We start from the raw sequence: 20669 nt of genomic DNA, 5'->3' as shown, positions 1-20669 counted from the left end.
TTTGTTTACATATAAATTCCTCATCTATAGATTTAAATTGAAAAGATTGATCACAGAGTTGGGGTAAGTTGTCCTTTGTTGCCTTAACACTTGGGTGATTATCATCAATGCTTATATTTGAATTCCTTATGTTTTTGGCCACATTAACAAAGAAATCATTAAAAATTTCTGTTATTTTGGATTGGTCAGTTTCTAAAACATCATTTTCTAACAATACTGTATCTTTCTGCGCACAGCTGCCTTTATTTGTTAAGAAAGGCTTAATAGTAGGCCAGAAGTCTTTTCATTTCGGACCTCCTCTACATCTTTCAAGAAAGTAATTATTTACTGATTTATTTTTTAATTTTGTAACATAATATCTTTGAACTCTATAATCTTCCCAGTTCTTACTTGACCTACAAGCTTTATAACATTATAATAAAAAAAACTAGCTTTTTTTTTAACTATTTTGAAGTCCGGATCTTTCCGACAAGCTCGGAAAGACAACCTCGGATATGTTTTCCGAGCCTGCTGGAAAAGCCCGAGAAGATGCAATTGCTACAACTGGAATGCTCATTGGTTCTATTGGTCTCTTGAATAATTATATTTTTCACCTCAAAATTGAAAGTACAGGAAACTACAAATTGTTACAGCGCAGTTATGTCATTTGCGACTTGGAGTCCACTCTAGATTCACTATTCTGAATTGAGACCCCGTCCTCCAGCACCACCCCCGTGCACCATGCAATGTGTCTTCGTATTAATAATTAATCGACTCAGCAAATTAAAGTTGTTTAGGTTTATCTACTTGGCTACAGCGCTAGCACACCTATCTTTTTATATGATAAGCTTGTTTCACTACAAAAGACAGTGCAGCTGACTTTGTAAATCCCATACATTGGCAAAGGTAAATAGAAGTCAATGTTTGCGTCTTATAAAGCTGCAGAAACTGTAGCTCTCCGGTTGAGAAAATTTGGACAAACAAACCAGAGAGCTACAGATCCAAGCATTGTAAAAACCTTTGATTTACCATGTTTACGGCGATGTTTTTTTTTTTTTTTTGTCGCTGGCGTTGGGCATTGTTTCTTGTATAATATGCGTTTTCCCGCTTGAAGGATGATAACCTTTAATTAATGAATGATATATTTTACTTCTATTCCTGATACTTTATTTACCTGTCAACAGTTCCAAACAGCCCTATTGTATATGGCCTTGGAATGTTAGCTTTAAAAATTCACAATCCGACATCCTTGTTGAAGTTTTGCCAGAATAAACGCCCTGAATGGTATATAAGTATCAGGAATAGGAGTAAAATATATGATTAATTAATGGATACCATGCTTTAAGCGAGGGAACAATGTAATACAAGAAATAATACCCGAAACGGGCGGTGTAAATCGAAGGTTTTTACATTGCTTGAATCTGTAGCTCTCTGGTTTGTTTGTCCGAATTTTCTCAACCAGAGAGCTGCAGCAGCTACATCTGCTATTGATTTGAAAGAACCCCGTCTCTGACTGGACACGTGTATAATGGTCTCCATTACTAAACTCTGGTAAGACAAAGAAAACAACATTTAAAGGTATTGGGAAGCTATCTGTTTATTAGAGGGTCGTTTCACCTTCAATTATCAACTTTGTAAAATGTTTTTACAGTTATTTTAGTTTAAGAAGCACGTTTAAGAATTCACGATGTACATAGAAGTACATACAATGAACATGGAACAGCAGGCAAAAGTGGCCTATATTAGTTCTCTCCATTAGAGATCAAGGTACAAATCATGAAATGTAACAATGGTTTTATATTTCAACTTTTACAAAGACATGTATTTTAAACTAGTTTTTAAGGAGGATACAGAGTACAAAAAAAGAGGGAAAATGAACAATACTTACTTAATGAGCACAATTAACAAGTTCCGAGTTCTTTACGAGTGCGAATCTCGCGATTTGAGTCAACGAACTGGTAAGCTTACATTATTAATTATGGTGGGTACAAAATAAATCCCATTCATCCTAAAATGATTTTTGGCATGTTTGGTTGAAAAAGGACCCATGGTTCTTGAGAAGGAGTCGAAAACGGACAGCTAGACGGACGCCGGAAAAAAATGTTTTCAGAAAGGCTACCTGAGCTTTCCGCTCAGGTGAGCTAAAACTTGTTTAAGGATGGATTCTTCTCATATTTCTTATAATGGCAGAATCTTGATTTTCTGAATACTTAATATTCAGACTGTGTACACTATTTTAACATCCTAAAAGTTTGGTGTCATCGGCCTTGATTTTCAGTCAAGGTCATTTGAAAGTCAGTCCTCAAAATAGCACTTTTACACAGAGAAGTTTTCAAATTTATGCATATGAGTAAATTCTGCTGACTGAAAAAATATCTTGCTCCATAAAGTTAAAGTTGTAACTTACTATTGATCACTAATTAACATGAAATTAGTTGGTGAAAAGAAAACATGAAATCCTTAAATATTCAATTGATATATTTAATCCGAATTTCCTCGGTATTTTTTCAAATTTCCCAGTTTTCATGAATTCACATGAAATTTCATCTCAATTTTTACAATTGACCATATAATGTCAAATATTTAAATTTCTTTCTGCTGATTCATCAAAGGTTCAAGATTAATTTACAAGGTAAAAATGATTAGGTAATCGGACTAATTAGTGAAAAAAATTAGCCCGAATTTTCTCTACATTTTCTAAAATCATAAATATACAGAATATTTTCTATTATCCCCCCTAAAAAATTAACCACAAAAAGATAACAATTTGAGGTTATAATTAAGACACACATACCTTCATTCATAATACTTATAAATAAATATTTATTTCATAGGTATTTTACACAACATATTTACACAGTCATTCTGAATTTCCTCTGCCAAATAATTTAAGATTACAAAGCTATTTATATGTAAAAATAAACTTTTAGGTGGAAATTATTGAAAAAATTCTCTTACATTCTTTACATGAAAAATTAAGTCTTATTCAAAGGAAGGTAACATTAAACAGTGAGTTACATATATCAAGGAATAACAATAACTAGATTTAATAAACCTAGCTTTCAATACTTCTTAGAAAAATCATAACTTATATATTCTAAGTGTAGAAACATAACATACATCTACATAACATTTGAACATACTTAAAGTTTTTACATTTATAAAAACATACTTAATATATGCAATTTTATAATAAGTATATACAGTATATTGTTCAGCACCTGAAATTAAACTCTCTTCTCAGTATGATCCTACATGTATATATATTGTAAACAAGATATGTATGTGAAACACTGATGCCCCGGCTTATATGGCAACTTATAGTGAAAGTTTAAGTCTCTTTGAAAGGCGAATCCGCAGGAAAAACCAAATGCTCTCTAGCTTATTCACAAACTGCTCTGTATTTAAGAGCAAAGACCTTCAATCCGAGAAACTGACAGTTTGAAGATGGGGGACATTAGGAAGATGAAGACATACTTCTCTGTTGTCAATTTCCTGAATTAAACCTTATCGCTAATGGATAACTCATCTGGGCCTTCGATCACTGGCAAAATCTTGTGCCCCATGTAGATTTTCTGATATGTCCGATTTTAAATTTCTGTAATGATTTTTAAAGCATTGCCTGATTAATATGATTTAAGTTCTTGCAAGATGAGGATTGATATATCTAAAGCACCAAATCCATGCAAGCGCATGCTGCAGTCAATAGCCCTATTTGTATTCAAATTGCGCAACCAGTTCCTATAGAGTTTGAAAGTGTATTTCCGCCCTTGCAATCTTTCCGTAGTTCACTGCAACCACATAGACAGATGATACCCAGAAAATATAAGTAAATACCCCTCGTTCGTAGATGACAGTATAGTCTATGACCCACTACAAAATATAATTATAGAAAGTTATGTTGTCTGGACATTTTTAGTCCTCATAACCGAAGACTTGGGACAGTGTATTGTTGTCCGTCAGTCCGTCATTCATATTTCACATGTGTATTCCTTGTGAGAAGACAAGAGATCAAATATGTTGGTTCCAAAAGAAAGTCTTGTCACAAGAAATACACATATGAAATATGAATGCCATAGTTCCAACCAATCAAAACTTACGGGCAAGGTTAAAGTTTTTGTGGACAGACAGACTGTGGAAAGACAAACAGATGGACAGGGCAAAAAACTAATATTCAATTACTTCAAAATCTTCAATGGCAATCAAATTAATGCACAAAATATATCATTCAGTACTACATAACACTTATTTTGGTTCAAATATTGTGCTACGATGTATATGGTCTATATTTGCATATAGTGAAAACAATAGAAATGACAATCCTTTGAAAATTGTATCAATTTTTAGAAGTCTAACTTTCACATTTGGAAGCAAAATACTTGTTCAAGCATGAAATTACTTTTTGAGACTTCGTAACTCGAACATGATTAGTGTCTAATACTTGTTCTGAAAGTAAATTCAGAATACCATCCTGAGGGTTTCTAGTGTAGGCCATTTGCAAAAACCTAAAGTTTAACCCACTACCTGCAATTTTGTTGGCCATGCTCTTGCTTAAAATCTTCTCCCTAACTAAATGTTCTAAAGAGGGTGCATTTTTATGAACCTCAGAACTGTACTTCAAGTTTTCAACAGCATTTGAAAATGTAAAAGAAGCAGCTGAATACAAGGAACTGGTTACATCAATTCCAACAGAATTTACAAGTTTCTGTAATGCCCTCACATCATCCAGAGCATTATGAGCACTGTAATCTAACGAAAGATAGTACTTGAAAAGTTCACTCTGTGAGTACGATTTCAATTCTGAGTCAAAAATTCTGAAGAGTAACTTTGTATCTATAAATCCAGCAATGCATTTTGAAAACTCATCTGTTTTCCCACAAGCCTCAACAGCATTTAAAAATAAATGGCAATCAAATGATTTAACATTGTGACCAATCAAAACTACCTTAGACTGAAACTTTGAGAAAAAATCCAGAATGGAATCAACAGCAGCAGTGAGTTTGAGAGCATTAACTTCAACATTTCTACAAAACATTTTCCCTGCTGAAAATGTAATTCCCGTGACTTCTGTAGCTTTTTGTGTGATAGGTACCTCTGGCGTGACATATTCTGAGAAAACTTCCTCTTCAAACACAGCTGCCATTTGTGTGATATGAGAATTTCTTGCTGAAAATAAAGAATCTTAAACTGTTCATAATATACCGTATATACTCGCCTATAAATCGGTTTTTTGGGAGTTGTATTTTGGACCAAAACTCTTTGTCTGACTTATAGGCAAGTTATAAAATGACTTGTATTTTAGAGGGTCTATCCCTTTAATAAAAGCTTAAAAAATACAACCGACTTATATGCGGACCGACTTATAGGCGAGTATATACAGTACACAAGTGTTTATGCTCTTATTTAGCCAAATTTAAATATATACAAGTTTTTGGTAATTCTTAAGGGAAAAAAATGATCTGTCTGACTATGTTTTTTTTTTTTTTGAAATAAGGCCACAGTTTTTTTTAATTTCTGGTTTACAGATTTTTTTTATAAAAATTAGGGTCGGCCAGGAGAGGTAAAAACAGAAATAAAATGAAGCTATTGTGTTTTCATGATGGAAATGCATGCAGTTGCAAGCAAACAATGTGAGAAAGCAAAATTATAATTACTTAATTGTATTATGAGTATTTAATTATTTATTTCACTCAGACACTTCTTTTTTCATGATGCTGTACATACCATATCTGTTGTCTACAAGAAAGATACATGCATTCACAGCATTTGTTACCTGTTTAAACAATTTGTTTATAGCTCAAGGATATGATATCCTATGTTGATTCCTGTTAAGATTTTAAGAACTGCTGGTACAAAAGGCTTTTCAGGGGAATATGTATTAAATTTTCCTCTCTTAATAATTCATTAAGATCATTTTAACATTTATAACATATTTTATTTTAATTTTTGGTTTTGCTTGTTTAATAAAGTCAGAAGACTTTAAAAAATCTCAAATTTGCATTTTTTTTTTTTGGATTCCTCGAAAAATAGGGTCGGTAGATCCGTAAACCAAGAAAATAAAAAACAGTGGCCTAAGGAACAAAATAAAAAAACACAAACCCAGTCCTGTTGATTCAAGGTCAAAAAAGATCAAAGGATTCTCCTTAGAAACCTGTAGAGGCTGTTTCAGGGGCTGGGTCAAAGGAGCTGGAATGGTCTCATTGTCATCACCAGAACACAAACCAATATCACTAGAGTAGGTTGACCCTTCTCTTGTCTCTTTGGAAGCTATCACTTGTTTCCTAAAAATTTGTAAAAATCAAATCTAATGAAAACTTTCAACAGGATAGTAAAAGTTTAATACACATTTGAAGTACTTGGTATTCAACCTAGTCACCTTTCTGCCTTCAGAAATAATCTCCTCCTCTTCGCTGTTTTAGTTAAAGACAGTGCTTTTTTCCGACAAGCAGTCGAGTCCTTTTTTGCAGCCAATTTTTTGGTGTGTCCTCCTGGTGATAATCCCATTCTTTTGTTCACCTAAATTTAAAACCAGAAGTCTCTAATGAGACTGTAGCTCTACTAGTCTGTACATATACATGTACATGTAACAAAAAAAAGTAGCACTTGGAATTGAACTTTGCAACATACAGCAATAAATAGAATTATGGATCTTAATATAGTCTACTTGTGTGCCAAGTTAAATTGAATCAAATAAAAACTGTAGGAGGAGTAGCGTTTTAAAGGAATTTCACAGAAATTTCTATTTTTAGTAACCATGGCAACACCGTTCATTGAAATCAAAAACGGATGCACTAAATTATGTATCTTAGTGTAGTCTACTTCTGTGCCAAGTTATATTGAAATCAGACCAAATCTGTAGGAGAAGTAGCATTTTGAAAGAATTGTTTACAGACAGATGGACAGACAGACAGACGGACGGATGCCAGACACCTTAAGATCGCATAAGCTCTTCTGGTCTCTGACCAGTAGAGCTAAAAAAACAACATATTTCACATAGAACAGATGTTGCATTACATGAAAGCTATTTCACAGATGATGATTAAAAAGTGATCAACATAAAACAACATAGCCCAAAACAATGACAGACAGTAAGAATGACTACACCAGCAAATTACTCTGTGTTGCAGAGGACAAAATGAGTCATCAAATCTATCAAATAGGATGAAATTTAAATATATTTGAGTTATAAAGTGTACCTCAACCAAATAGCTTTGCCCTATGTTTTTCTGGGCTACACTAGCTGCCACTCTGTAGCCAATGGTACGACTGAAGAGGCGGGATTTGGGTGCCTTGGAAGCCACAGTCTTGTTGAAACTTTCGTTTGCTTGTGTGCTTCCCAGATTAGCAAGGTTGGTGGTATGCTTCTTCAGTCTGTTGAAAATGCCCAAAAGATCTTGTTTTAGGTTCTCACTTTCTAGAGGACGGCCATACGGTAGTGAATTGTACTTTTTCTTCAAATTTCTTTTGTGGTGGCACCATACTTCGCTGCACTGGCTATGGTCATTGAATGGGTGAAGGGCCAGGGCATCAAGGCCTTTCTCGATCCCAGTGGGGTTTCCCTGGTTTTGAGAGATCATATAGTTAAAAGACTTTTGAATGTATTTTATAACTTTTGATGATAAATTGTTATGTTTCTTTTGCAGATTATAGAGTGAATTTGATATATTCTTTTTGATATGATTTTTGTCAGAGTGTTTTTTAATGCTAGGGTCTATCTCTCTGTGAATTCTTGACATAGTAGTTGTGTCGTCATCCCCAACTAGTGCCTCTACTTTAATTCCCTTCTTTATTGTTGATTTAACCATCTCCACCACCATGTCGGATTCCATAGACTTAGAGCTACCTGTAAAAATTGTGTGAACTATTAATCATTGACTTCCCAAGCAAGCTATTCTTTTAAAATACACTATTTATTCCAAAGTTATTCTTTAAGATCATACTCCATATGGGGCAAACTCATATAAGATTGACCTTGGACCTATGACATTAAAACAAGATGACCATTTATGGTCAGACATAGATAATTAAAGACAAATATATTGCCTTATCGTAGATGAAGTAACAAAAAAGAAGTCTGCGAGCAAGTGCTCACTAGTAATACCCCTGCTCTGATGTGAATATACCGGACCCTCTCATGTTGACACTGAATTCGTACAAAAATGAATCCCACCATTTGGCATGCCTAAAGAAAGAGTGTGCTAAAATTTCAAGCATCTGCAATGAGTAGTTGCTGGAAAAACTGTGACGATAATTTGTTACGGACAGACACACGGACACACAGACAGACATACAAGGGTAAAACAGTATACCCCCCTCTCCTTCAGAGCAGGGGTATAAAAATGTTTTAAGAAAGTGTTGATAAATACTAATACTATGTTACAAAAAATAATTGTTTTCTATATATTCCCCACAACCTTTGCAGGGAGACTGATAATCTGAGGAGTACTTAACAGATGCAGGAATTATGATTACCTGTCCAGTTCCTTTTGCATCCATGTGGAACAGGGGCTTGGTTGTTTTTTTCTGCTCTTTCACAAATTCTACAGGATTTATTCCTAAAGCTATAACCCACAATTTTTCCCGTCTGGCTTCCTATCATTGAGCAGTGTCCTGTAACATGTGAGTGTATAGCTAGTAATCAAGAAAATTAAAGCTCTCTGTGACAGACAACCTGGAGAATAAAATTATGTTTATTGATGTTAATTAAATATTTTTCACTTCAAAAAATACATTTATACTCATGCACAGATCTCGAGGGGGGTCAGGTCTGGATTCCCCCTTCCCTGGAATTTGCAGAGTTGTGAAAAGTATATACTGACGCAAATGAAAAAAAATGATTTTGGACCCCCCCCCCTTAGAAAACGTGGACCCCACCATCACCACCACGAAATAGTTGTTTTTAACATTTGGGAAATGGATTTTACTACTTTTCCCTTTTTTTGCTTGTCAAGAAATTTTCTGGGTTTAATACATTTGGGAAGGCAATTTAGATTTTTTTTTCTTTTGTGCTTGTCAAGAAATTTTTGGGGTGGAAATTTTTCTTTGACTGTTATGGACCCCCCCCCCCCCCCAAAAAAAAAAAAAATCCTGGGTCTGCATCTGATACTAGTAATTATTATGCTAAGATGGGGTTATTCTCATCCCCCCTCTACATCTACAAGTATATTAGAATAAATTTACCAGTTAAGCTGTCATATGACCTCCCACTTCCTCGCTTCTGCCATGCTCCATCTACACTCACAGTAATGGAGGGAGATTGATTGCTCCTTTAAAATTAAAAAAATTATTATTATTAATAAATGTTCTTTAGACAAGAGGCCCCTGGGCCATGGCTCACCAGAACACTTAGGAAAGAAAAAAGCAGAAATCAGTTCAGTATTGAAAAGTTTAAATATATGTATAAATATAAATGGTCCCACTTTGCCCCATAGGGCAGTGATTTGAACAAACTTTGATACCCTGTTGTAGCCCCTCCCCTAGGGTCAAGGGTCAAGATTTGAATACTGGTAAATCATGAATCTTCACTGTGTAATGAGCTTTCACATAAGTTTCATCATTTCTGGCACAGTGGTTCCTGAGAAGAAGATTTTTCAAAGATGCCATTAAATTTACATAATTTCTTAATTTTCTCCACTGGAAAAAAGCATTGGCCTTTATATGAACAAACTGGAATCCCCATCACCCTAGGATGCTTTGTGGCAAGTTTTGTTCAAATTGCATGACTCAGTAGTTCTTGAGAAGAAATTGAAAATGAGAAAAGTTTACAAACAAGGTATGACAACAGACAGACAGACAGTCATAGTCACACTTCTTGATCAGAAAAGCTCACTAGAGTCTTCGTCTCACAATAAGGCTAAAAATGAATGTCAATCTGACATCCATTAGAAGAACATTAGTCATTTAACACAATAATGTTTAATCTATATAATGTTCCTCACTGCACTGCATTTTACTCCAAAATTTACTAGTACTTGCATAGATGTTGTCAAGACTTCCTGTTCAAGAGCTTCCTGAATTGTTTCTGTTGCAACTGACTCTGTGGCAGATCCAACCTCTTCCTGTCTGCTACTCAGTAATGTTCTACTGACTGGTGGGACATTTAATTCAGCAAGTATTCCACTGATTTGATCATAACCAATGCCAGTATGTTGGACAGCTGCAGAAGAATTTCATACAAATGAAAGTTTACTTTGCTTAGAATTAAATATAGGTCAACAGGAAGTACAAACCTAAGATATCTGTCATTGTTATCATTTTCACTATGATTAAATTCCAGATTTATCAATAAATAACAAATAACCTGCCGCTAGCTTGCTGTTAGCATCCCAGACTTTATTGTGTCGCTTTCCAGTAGGCACATTATTTATAAACTGGCACTGGGTATTCATGCATGGTATCTTGAGCATAGCTGCAAGTCCAAATGTAATAATCCCCATGCAATGCGACAGTTGAAGGGGTAGACCACACTTCTTACACCCTGAAAGTCCATCGGCCAGCACCCCTAGCTCGATAATTCTACGTCCTGTCCTCCAGTCTTTGTCCAGTCTAGGATTGTTTTTTTCCTAAGAATTAATCTTTTATATTAAAACATGTAAAACATTAACATCTATAATCTCTTTTTTTTTTTATTAATCATGTTAATAAAAATTTGATTAAAAAAATTCATGACAAATCTTGTCTATTTTTCATTGATTATTCAATGAAGATATACCATATATATTTACCCGGTATTCTTATAGTGTAATGCATAAATAATTAAACTTTTTTTAATTCTAAAAATTACACACTTAAAACTTAAGATAAATAAAAATTTACATAGTTAGGGAACATATAATGTTTTATTTTTATTTATTTGTTACTATTATTTATCTTTGTTTGTGATTCAATATTGGTGTTCACTTATCAAGTCAACTATTACTATTTTGAATTTACTCATTTTTCCACATTCCGTTTGATTTTTTACCCTTACAACGCACCTTACTTTTTCCAAATAATGATAGATAATGGTAAACTTAGCCTGGCTGAAATTGAACTAAATGAATATTGTAGTTTCAAACAAATTAATTTAGAAGAAGAATTGTAGTATTCATACTTTTTTGTTCAGTATTATCCATAAACTGACTTGTATTAGGCCTATGTTACTGTATATACACGGAAATAATACATCGTCTACAACACTTACACTGTACAGATTTTCAGATTTTGACAAGTCGCGGGAATAAGCAGACGATGGTATTAAAACATTTTTCTTTGCATGCAAAGTCTATAAAAATAAAAAAAAAAACAAGTTATTCAATTTCAAAATGATAAAAATTCTCAGACATAACTTACATGCTCACTGCATACAACATCAAACGAAGCGACGTCAGGTAAAGATGCGCCGTCAACTGTACTGCACACAGTATCACAGGTGTTTTCCTTTGGCCTATCGCTATCGGAATTCTCAGAATAAGAATAACTGTGATGCAGAATCAAATCTTCTTTTTGCCACCGCTGTCTCTGTGCTTCTGTGACGCTTTTATAATGTTTAAACTTGGTAGACTTTATGAAACGCCCCTTTCTACGGGATTGTTCCATAGTTGACAGCGGTGTTTACCATTTGCGACTGTTTGTCGCAAAACAAAGAAAATTGAGTATATATTTATTAATGTGATTAAATAAAATCTTATATATTGCTTAAAAAATAAGATAATCATAAGTATTTACTTTGGAGGATTCAAATATGAAATTGACATTTTACGACTTGCATAATGTATGGAGACCCATTCACGGCGTAAAATGCTGACAAGAATCCATCCTTAAGAGGGGCCTTAAGATCTATTAACCATTACGTTTGAAGGAACGCATGCAATATCCGGATTTTACTACGAAAAAAGTACTAAACATTTGGTCGGTTTATACAATTGGGATAGGTTGGGTAACTGTAAAAAATCAAATTTGTAATGGGTTCTAGATACGTTCTACAATAGAATAGTAGCCTTTACGCATGGGATGAAAAAGGGGTTGATGATATAATTTTTATTAAAGTTATTCTATACTTTACATAACTTATTGTTGTAATACTGTTGTACTAACAGCAATGGTAAAAGGGAAATAACTGAAATTAAATCTAAGAGCAAAAAGGTCAAATTCTTTACCTCTTTGTCCAACAATATCACAATATCACTTATAGGGATCATGAACAAAATTACTTCGAGTATACTTTGTGAAAAATCATTGATACTGTCTTCACAGTTGTTAAGTATAGTAAATGACCTTCAGATCAGATCAGCTGACATGTTATATTGTCAACTTTGTTTGGAATCCTTTCCGAGTTAACTCAGTCGTGGGACTATGCGATGACTTTTAAATATTTTGAATTCATTAAATAACATGTGAACAAATAGAATTGTTTGTCCTGTTTGAGCTTCGGGGTGTATTCCTACATGTGAATGTACTAATCTGTTCTTTGACATCTCTGTTTATGGTTTCATTTGTGTTCAAGTTAAGTACATGTATTATGAAGTTTTACTAATTAAGTATGAAACGACCAACTGCGTCCTTGCTTTTATCTCTCTTCTATCTGCAATTCAAAAGTAAATGTGAAACAAAATATGTAGGGTAATGAAGCTATGAAAACATGCTTATATAAATAACATTGAAACTTTATTATAACAGGGGCGGGAAAGGGGTTTGTTGGGGGGGGGCATCGCAAGGTTTCTGGAAGAGCCGGGGGGGGGGGGTCTGAGAGACGTACTCCTCCTCTCAGCCTGAATTTTTTTTTCTTTTCAAAAGTGGGTTCCATTTTTTATTCTTGAAATTATTATTTTCAAATATTAAATAACAAAATTTAGAAGCATACATTCAGATAAATAATTATTTCGTTCCAAAATCATTATGAAATATTTTTAAGTTATTTGTTACAAGGGATGCGATCGCATGTTCAACTCTTTGCTCTAAAATATACTTCTACAATATGTTTTATTAAACCATAATTAATCTTCAAACTATTGTGATTAACAAAAAAAGAAAGAAAAAAAAACCTCGTGGTTTCCAACGTGACTTTTTATTCGGCCTCATTCATGCTTCGTCGACACTTTTTTCACGGTCAGTGGCGCGGTTTTGTCTACTAATCAGTTTCTCCCATCAGCATTAACAACAATTATTGGAAAATTGAACATCAGAGGCCCAGATTTACTGATGTTGATCTCCCTTTACCCCGGGGTCTGATGTACCGACACTGACCCATTCAGATGACTGGCGAAAGCTTATTCCGCATTTCTTATAAACTCTAACTAGGTCAACTGGCCACCCAGTCTTTTGATCTGTTTCCAAATATAGATAAATTAATCTAATTTTAGCAAAAAATTATACTTTATACCCGGGGTTATGTGTTTATAGTTTACTGTCTACAAGCATATAGTTTCATGGTCGTCTGTGATATATGTATATCTGGTCACTAGGTCACCTATTCGTTTGATCTGTTGCCAAATTTAAGTAGAATAGGCCAATTTCACAAATATTCACTCCAAGGGGTTAACCCTTCGCTAACCCACTGACCTAACTTTTATACCATAGAGTGCTGAGTGCTGTCCCCAACCCCTTTCCTCACCCCTCCCCACCCCCTAACTTAGTGAAGGTTTTAAATATACGTGTATGTTATTGCATTTTAGATAAAATGGTTTAGAAACAGATTCTTATAACTTACTAGTTCCCCTGAAGCCTTTTATTGTATTTCACATAATTACTATTTTGAGATAAATATTATATCCCCCATTTTTATCATTTTTTGTGGAAATACTCGAAATAAACCTCCCCAGTTAAAGTTTTGCGGTACGGCCTCTTTTTATTTTAAGTTGTTTCCTAACCAGTTTCATAGTTTAGGGTTCTCTAAACTCTGGGGACGCTTCTAGCGGCAGTCGAGATTGTACTTTTTCAAACTTTTTGGAATTGTGTTTAGAGGCTCTTGTAGTTAAGCAAATCTGATAACTGTTTACATGTAGAACAGTTTTGAAATTTTCTAGAGTAGTAAAAAAGGATTGTTTCAATTCTTAATTTAAACTTAAATTACACTTGTAAATGTTATGTTTAAAATTAAGACTCCATTAATTAATTTTTTTTTTAAATTGCAAAACAGCACTTTATTTCTTGTAATGAAACATAGAATTAGAATTCAAGCATGTTAGAGAACCGGAAATAATTATTCACCTCACAACATTGACCTCAATACTGCTTGTCATCAAAGTGACGTACATGTACGAGTACAGTGTCCGAAAGATGTCCTTCATATTTTTAAAGATATTTGCCTAAAAGGCTATTTGAGATAAAATCACTGAGAAAAATTGTTACAAAAAAGGAAGAAAATGAGCTATGGAAAGAATTAATTTAAATTCAATTTTGTCTTTCAGATATACAGACTGATCCTGTCCTTGTCTCTGCGCATGTCCAAAATCTTAATCTGCTTGGTTTTCGAGGCATTTATTTATGCAGAGCTTAGACGATTCGAATAATTTACAAGTTTGGCTTTCCAGAAAGCCTGAAATGTCATCTCTTTGGCTTCATTAATGTCACAGAATAAACAGTGGAATGAAACATTTTTTTCCTCAGCTATTACAGACAGAAGAACTTTTTTTCAAAAGGGGGGGGGGCACAGAATAAACAGTGGAATGTAACATTTTTTTCCTCAGCTATTACAGACAGATGAACTTTTTTTCAAAAAAGGGGGGGCACAGAATAAACAGTGGAATGTAACATTTTTTCCTCAGCGATTACAAGCAGAAGAACTTTTTTTCAAAAAGGGGGGGGGGCACAGAATAAACAGTGGAATGTAACATTTTTTTCCTCAGCTATTACAGACAGAAGAACTTTTTTTTCAAAAAAGGGGGGGGGCACAGAATAAACAGTGGAATGTAACATTTTTTCTTCAGCGATAACAAGCACAAGAACTTTTTTTTTTTAAAAAAAGGGGGGGTAGTCAGAAAAAATTACAATTTACCTGAATAATCTTTCACTAGGAAAAAAAAGGGGGTGTTCAAACTCGAAATTCTTATTTCGTGGATGGGAGGGAAGATTTAAACTGTTTGACTCTCTCGAAAACACATTGGGGGGGGGGGGGGAGGGAGTATGAATATGCTGCAACAAAAAAATGTGGGGAAGGTAGAGGCAAGCTGCCTTTCAGTAAACATTTGCAACAGTAATTTCAAATATTTTTTGTATATGTGTTTAAAAAATGTAACCACTGAGCAGTATTCGTAAAATTTGTAAACAATTGTTATACAAGAGGATGGGTAAAACCTTAGCGTTCCTATTGACTTTACATCACAGCAGCTTACTCGGACAACAGCCAAGAAGTTTAAAGCGCTAACTTGAATTAGTCCGGTGTCATATAGTGAGACTCCCACCCCCATAGTGAGACTTCCCCCCGGAAATACGGCTATATATAGCGGTAAGACTCCCCGGTGTGTGGGGGGGGGGGATTACTATATAGTGAGCCTTCCCCCCTAAACGATCATACTGAGGCTTCCCCCTTCCACGTTCAGTGGTATTTTATTTACATCGACGATGTATATATATTTGCATTTTGATAATGATCTTATAAAATAGATACCTGTATGAATAAATATAGAAGTGCGCATTAAAAAATTTATCGTGCACAGTAAATAATTGAATTGTTCCAAAATGATTCTTATCAAAAGAAATACATTTAACATTTAATAGATCATTACTCGTGGACTCTTGGAATTTGCTTATGTTAACCTTCATGGGGAATGCAATAAATACAATATAGTAAAGAAAGATGTATACTTGTAACAATAACTTATATTTTTCATTCAGTTATCTCACATCAATATACATGTACATGTCATCCCATAATTATTTTTGGCTAACAAACTGTTAAAAGGCTATTAAGATGTTTTAACTATTAATTAACGGAGAACTTTTATTGATATACTGAAAAATATTGTTTTACAATGAAATAAAATATTCCGGAAACTACATCTGAGGGGAAGTCTCACTATGAAAGGGGGGAAAGACTGCCTATATAGTCTCACTCTATTGCCAGTCGATCTTCCGGGTGGAAGTCTCACTATATAGCCAGCCTTTCCGGGGTATATCTCACTATATAGCCAGTCTTCCGGGGAAATCTCACTATGGGGAAGTCTCACTATACGACACTGACCCTTAATTGATTTCGAAAGATTTTCCACTTTTAAATATATGGTTTATCCAAAGAAATAACCCTCACATGCATTTAAATGTAGGTCAGTAATAAAATTTACACGGTATAAGCTAAAATTAGGCATTTACAAATTATCTGAAAGAGTACCAATTTACCAACCCTGATATTTAGGCTGTTCAAGGAAACAATCATTTTATATAATAATATTTCAAGAATACGAGAAGTGATTTGATAGCTTTTTTGCCACTAACCAATAATGCAATTTAAAATTACACAAAGAAAATGATTGCAGATGCTTTTATTATAAACTCTCAAAATACGAGTTGGGTAAAGAAAATGCAACTTTTATACAAAGGTAACAATATTGTATTTATGACATTTATTTTTTATAGAACAAAAAAAACAAAGAATAGTGCAGACATGCATAAAAATCCACAATGATTATATAATCTTTCTTCCAATGCCTGTAGTTTTAACATTAACTATTTGTTTAATAAAAAAATTAAAAATGGCATCAGGTTATTGAATGACTAAGATACACATAAAGGTAAAATTTTCGACATCAATTCACATCAGTCGTATTTAAACTTTTAATGCGAGTATTTACTTTGATTTTGTTTTTCTGTAAATCCACGCCTTGGCTGATCTAATGGATGCCATGTAAAGTGTACTTTGATACACACGCACTGGCCATCATTTACGTAACAGCCTAGATAACTGCATGTTATTTGAAGACCCGCCACTTTGTTTTTCTGTAAATACTTTGATCCACGCCTTGGTCGTTGTTTAGTGCATTCTGATACACACGCGCTGACCATGATTAGATAACTGCATTTATTTTGAAGACCCACCACTACCCAAGCGATATTGTCTCTGTGACTCTCTATGATTTATGTGTAGTTTTTCATTTTTAAGATGGCCTGTTTGACAGATCGCCCATTCTTTGTCATTGAGCAGTTTTTGTTTACATCTCTATATTTAGAAATCATGTCATTTGCCAGACCACCAGCTTACCAATGGCAGCTTACACTGGGGCTTCATATCCGGGGTTACAAACTTAATGAGTCATCTCTCGAGAGAGATGACAACAAGTCATGTACAATTTATTAGATGGATTAATCTCTGAGAAATAAGAAGTCGTTGTACTGATAATATTTTTGCCATTATGTATAGTGTTTGATCGCTCGCTTGCTTTCATTTATGAAATCACATATTTCTTTAGGTTCCTTTATTTATGCCTTTGAAAAGAAAAAGTAAAAAAATATTTTTATCATTCTGGAAGTTAAAGATTTGTTTCACATTTTGGAGATATTTTTTCCCAAAATGATTATATTAGAATATTAATTTGTGAAAGATTCTTTTCCATACAATCAAAAAACATGTGCCAAGTCTTTGAGCCACTTTGTTACGTTAATTAAGTTCACCTTGAAAATAAGTGCTAAAAAGATGTTAACGTTTTGATATCGGTGTTTAAGACTTCTAGACCGACTATTAGCTACAACCTGACCATTCTTGCTCGTTTTGATAATTAACTAATCCTTTTGTGACAAGTGTTTTGCAATTACAAATAGAATATTTTGGTGCATTAAAAATTGTTAGATCAAATAAAAGTTAAATGAATTAATTATTTTGTCCTTCACATTTTTTTTTATTTCTGCGGTCTGACAAGGTAAATAAAGTTTTGAGGAAATATATATGACACTAGTACATATATTAACAAAGTGTACGCTCCTTTGTAACAGAACTAGATTTACTAGCGATGTGGTGGAATGCTCTGCCTCTACACGCATATTCTTCATTATTAGGGTCTTCCGAGCTTCCTTCGGAAGACCCTACTGTTATTCTACTGTTTCTTATTATTATTTTTTTTTTTTTTTTCCCGCCGATTTTCAGCAGGCGATTTCTCGGAGACCTTTTGTCCGATTGCTATGAAACTTTCAGGGTAGATACAGTGTATTATTGCCTAAAAACGGTTTTTTCAAATTTTCGATATATACCCCCGTTCATGAGTTATTGCCCTTTAATCGATATTTGGAGGGTCTCTTGTCCAGTAGAATTCTCAATAACGACACATGATATTTGCATGAAAACTGGAGAACTTGTAACTAATACATTGCAGATGCGCAGAACATTAAAATTGTAGGCTAATTTTTTTAAGTTCGGAAGCTATATGACGGCAAGTTTTAAGAATTATTTTTCCATGAAATTTTGCTGCTTTTTGTTTAATAACTTTTAAACTGATAAAAATTTGGTAAGACATATAGAATAAAAGTTGTGTGTAATTACGAGAGCTTTCAAATAACATCAAGAAAAAGGGGCTGGCCCCTATATTCAGGGGACAGCAGGTCATAAAAGTATTTTTTGGATAGCTAGAAATATTAAAATATTATGAAAAAGTTTGAATGACATAATTTCTAACATATTAAATCTTGTCATGTGGTATAAAGAGAAACAAGCTCCGTGCTATATTTTATTCTATTTTATATAATAATTATTCGAGAATCGTACAGGAACAAGTTGTCTACAAACCAGCCACGCCTTTTAGGGCATCGTAACACATGCTTGTACGGTTTTAGATAGTTGTTGTGTTTTAAATAAATTGTTTTGATTCGATTTCTCTGTTTTCTGTTATTTAAATCGTTTATAAATGCAAGTTATTTACACAAGTAAAGGTAAATCAACATTTAGAAATGCATCCGTATAGAAAGAGTCTTAATCGGGGCCTCTTGTTTGTAACCTGGATGTAAACAATCACGAGCGGCATTGTGGGAAGAAGACACAAAGACCCGATATACGAAAAACGTGATTTCATCTGATGCTTTGTTGGCAAATATTTAAAAAAAAGTGTAGTTTAGTATAGCATAATGCTTCATAATCAATAATTTTTAAAAATAAATCATGTTTAACACTCAATCTGATTATTTTATTTTTTGAAAAATCATCAGGTCGAATATCAGGTTTTTAGTATATCAAGTCTTTAGTACGTTCCCGAAAGTAGCCATGCAAGTCGGAATTACAGACAGAAAATGGGAAGAAAATATGTGAAGTTGACAGTTGTACATTTTCTTAACGTACGAGCCGTATGTAGACATGCACGTTTAATCCACATCTACGAAGCACATAAAATCCTTGGTTGCGTACAGGGAGCATTAGTTTTAAAGGGATATATATATTCTTGCGCAAATTGTTTACGAGGAAATTCTGACGATCACATTAACGGCGATGAACAGTCTTGTGTCGGAGTTTTCTGTGATAAATGTAGCGAGTGATGAAACAGTTCACGGTGACATTTTAATATATGATTGGCGTGGACCATGGAAATGAAGGTTAGAATTTTTCTTATCTAAAATTTAACAGCTGCTTACAGCACTGATGTTTACATGTATATGCCAGCAAATGTATAAATGTACGCACAAACACTGATGTATGTTATCTATTTTATGGTTCAGTCTCTGTCTGTTAGCCCTGACATGACATTGTCAAATCCCCATTGCTTTACCTTATATTTAAATGCATGAGAGCATGTAATTTCACCAAGACTTATTTTTTTTATTGAAACAAAAAAATGCAAAAAATCAACAATACACTATCTAACATACTACATGTATAGACATGATAATTATTATTATATATTCTTCAACAAGTATGAATAGCTGTTATAACTAGGGCCTTAATTAATATTATAATTTGTTATACCTTTAAAAATTTGTTCTTATATAAATCTATACCAGTGTACACTCAAAATGTCTAACATTTCCAAGGTTTTATGAGCATGCAATCATAAAAAAATCTATGTTGAACCGCAAAGTGAGATATTGAACCTGTCGATGAGATCATTGGAATGCTTACATATTACAGTATGCGCGGGATTAGTTAAATCTCATTTGCATTCGTTGGTGTTCGAAAGTTACGGAATTGACAGAGTTTTCCTCAGTGCTGGTAAAGGAAATTTACATCACGGAAGCCACTACAAAATACATGTATGTCAAACAAAATAAGAAAGTAAAAGATATTGACCGTGTTCTCGGGGTAAAATGCAATTTGCTGACCCTTTGAACCAAACTGTTTCCCTTAGGCACAAGGGCCTCAAGCAAACAGTTTGGTTCTTGGGTCCGACAAAACTCATATTGCCCTCGAACCCAGTTAGTAAATGTGTATTATTATTGGAAAATCTCAAAAATGTCACTCAGTTAAATTGCAAAAGAAATTTGGAAATATATTTATACATAAAAGTTTGAATTATTTCTGTGATAAGACTGCAGGATTGATTTGTGTTTTGTTTATTGCCCCTTCAAATTTTTTTTAGTCATATTATTATGCCACCACTCGCTGGTGGAGGCCTGCAAATATAGACCTGTACTTGACACTTATGGCCTTTGGGAAGTGAGGGATCTTTTTCGTGCCAGCACCTTCTGTGACACAGAACCTCGGTTCATACAGTTTCATCCGAGGAACCTATCTCCACATCCAGCTGTGGGATTCGAACCTGCGACGTAAGGATCAGCTTAAACTTAGAGTGGTATTTGGGTTA

General features: G+C 34.0%; 1 protein-coding gene across 1 annotated transcript; it reads right to left on the bottom strand.

The window, feature by feature from the left end:
- Nucleotides 1-3113: 3113 nt before the first annotated feature.
- Nucleotides 3114-11573, bottom strand: LOC133194149 (uncharacterized). Its single transcript, XM_061330130.1, has 9 exons — nucleotides 11311-11573; nucleotides 10280-10541; nucleotides 9955-10135; nucleotides 9160-9245; nucleotides 8452-8589; nucleotides 7176-7822; nucleotides 6356-6495; nucleotides 6079-6260; nucleotides 3114-5145 (listed from the first exon to the last, which is right to left on the bottom strand). Exons 1-9 carry the CDS (start codon nucleotides 11554-11556, stop codon nucleotides 4331-4333), a joined length of 2697 nt encoding a protein of 898 aa, XP_061186114.1. The 5' UTR covers nucleotides 11557-11573; the 3' UTR covers nucleotides 3114-4330.
- Nucleotides 11574-20669: the final 9096 nt, after the last annotated feature.

The sequence above is a fragment of the Saccostrea echinata genome, unplaced genomic scaffold, assembly GCF_033153115.1.
Source record: "Saccostrea echinata isolate AGI-Se365-2 ecotype Australia unplaced genomic scaffold, CSIRO_AGI_Sech_v1 ptg000028l, whole genome shotgun sequence".
NCBI lineage: Eukaryota > Metazoa > Mollusca > Bivalvia > Ostreida > Ostreidae > Saccostrea > Saccostrea echinata.
Note: the sequence above shows the minus strand (reverse complement) of the source record. Positions and strands in the feature narration are given on the sequence as shown.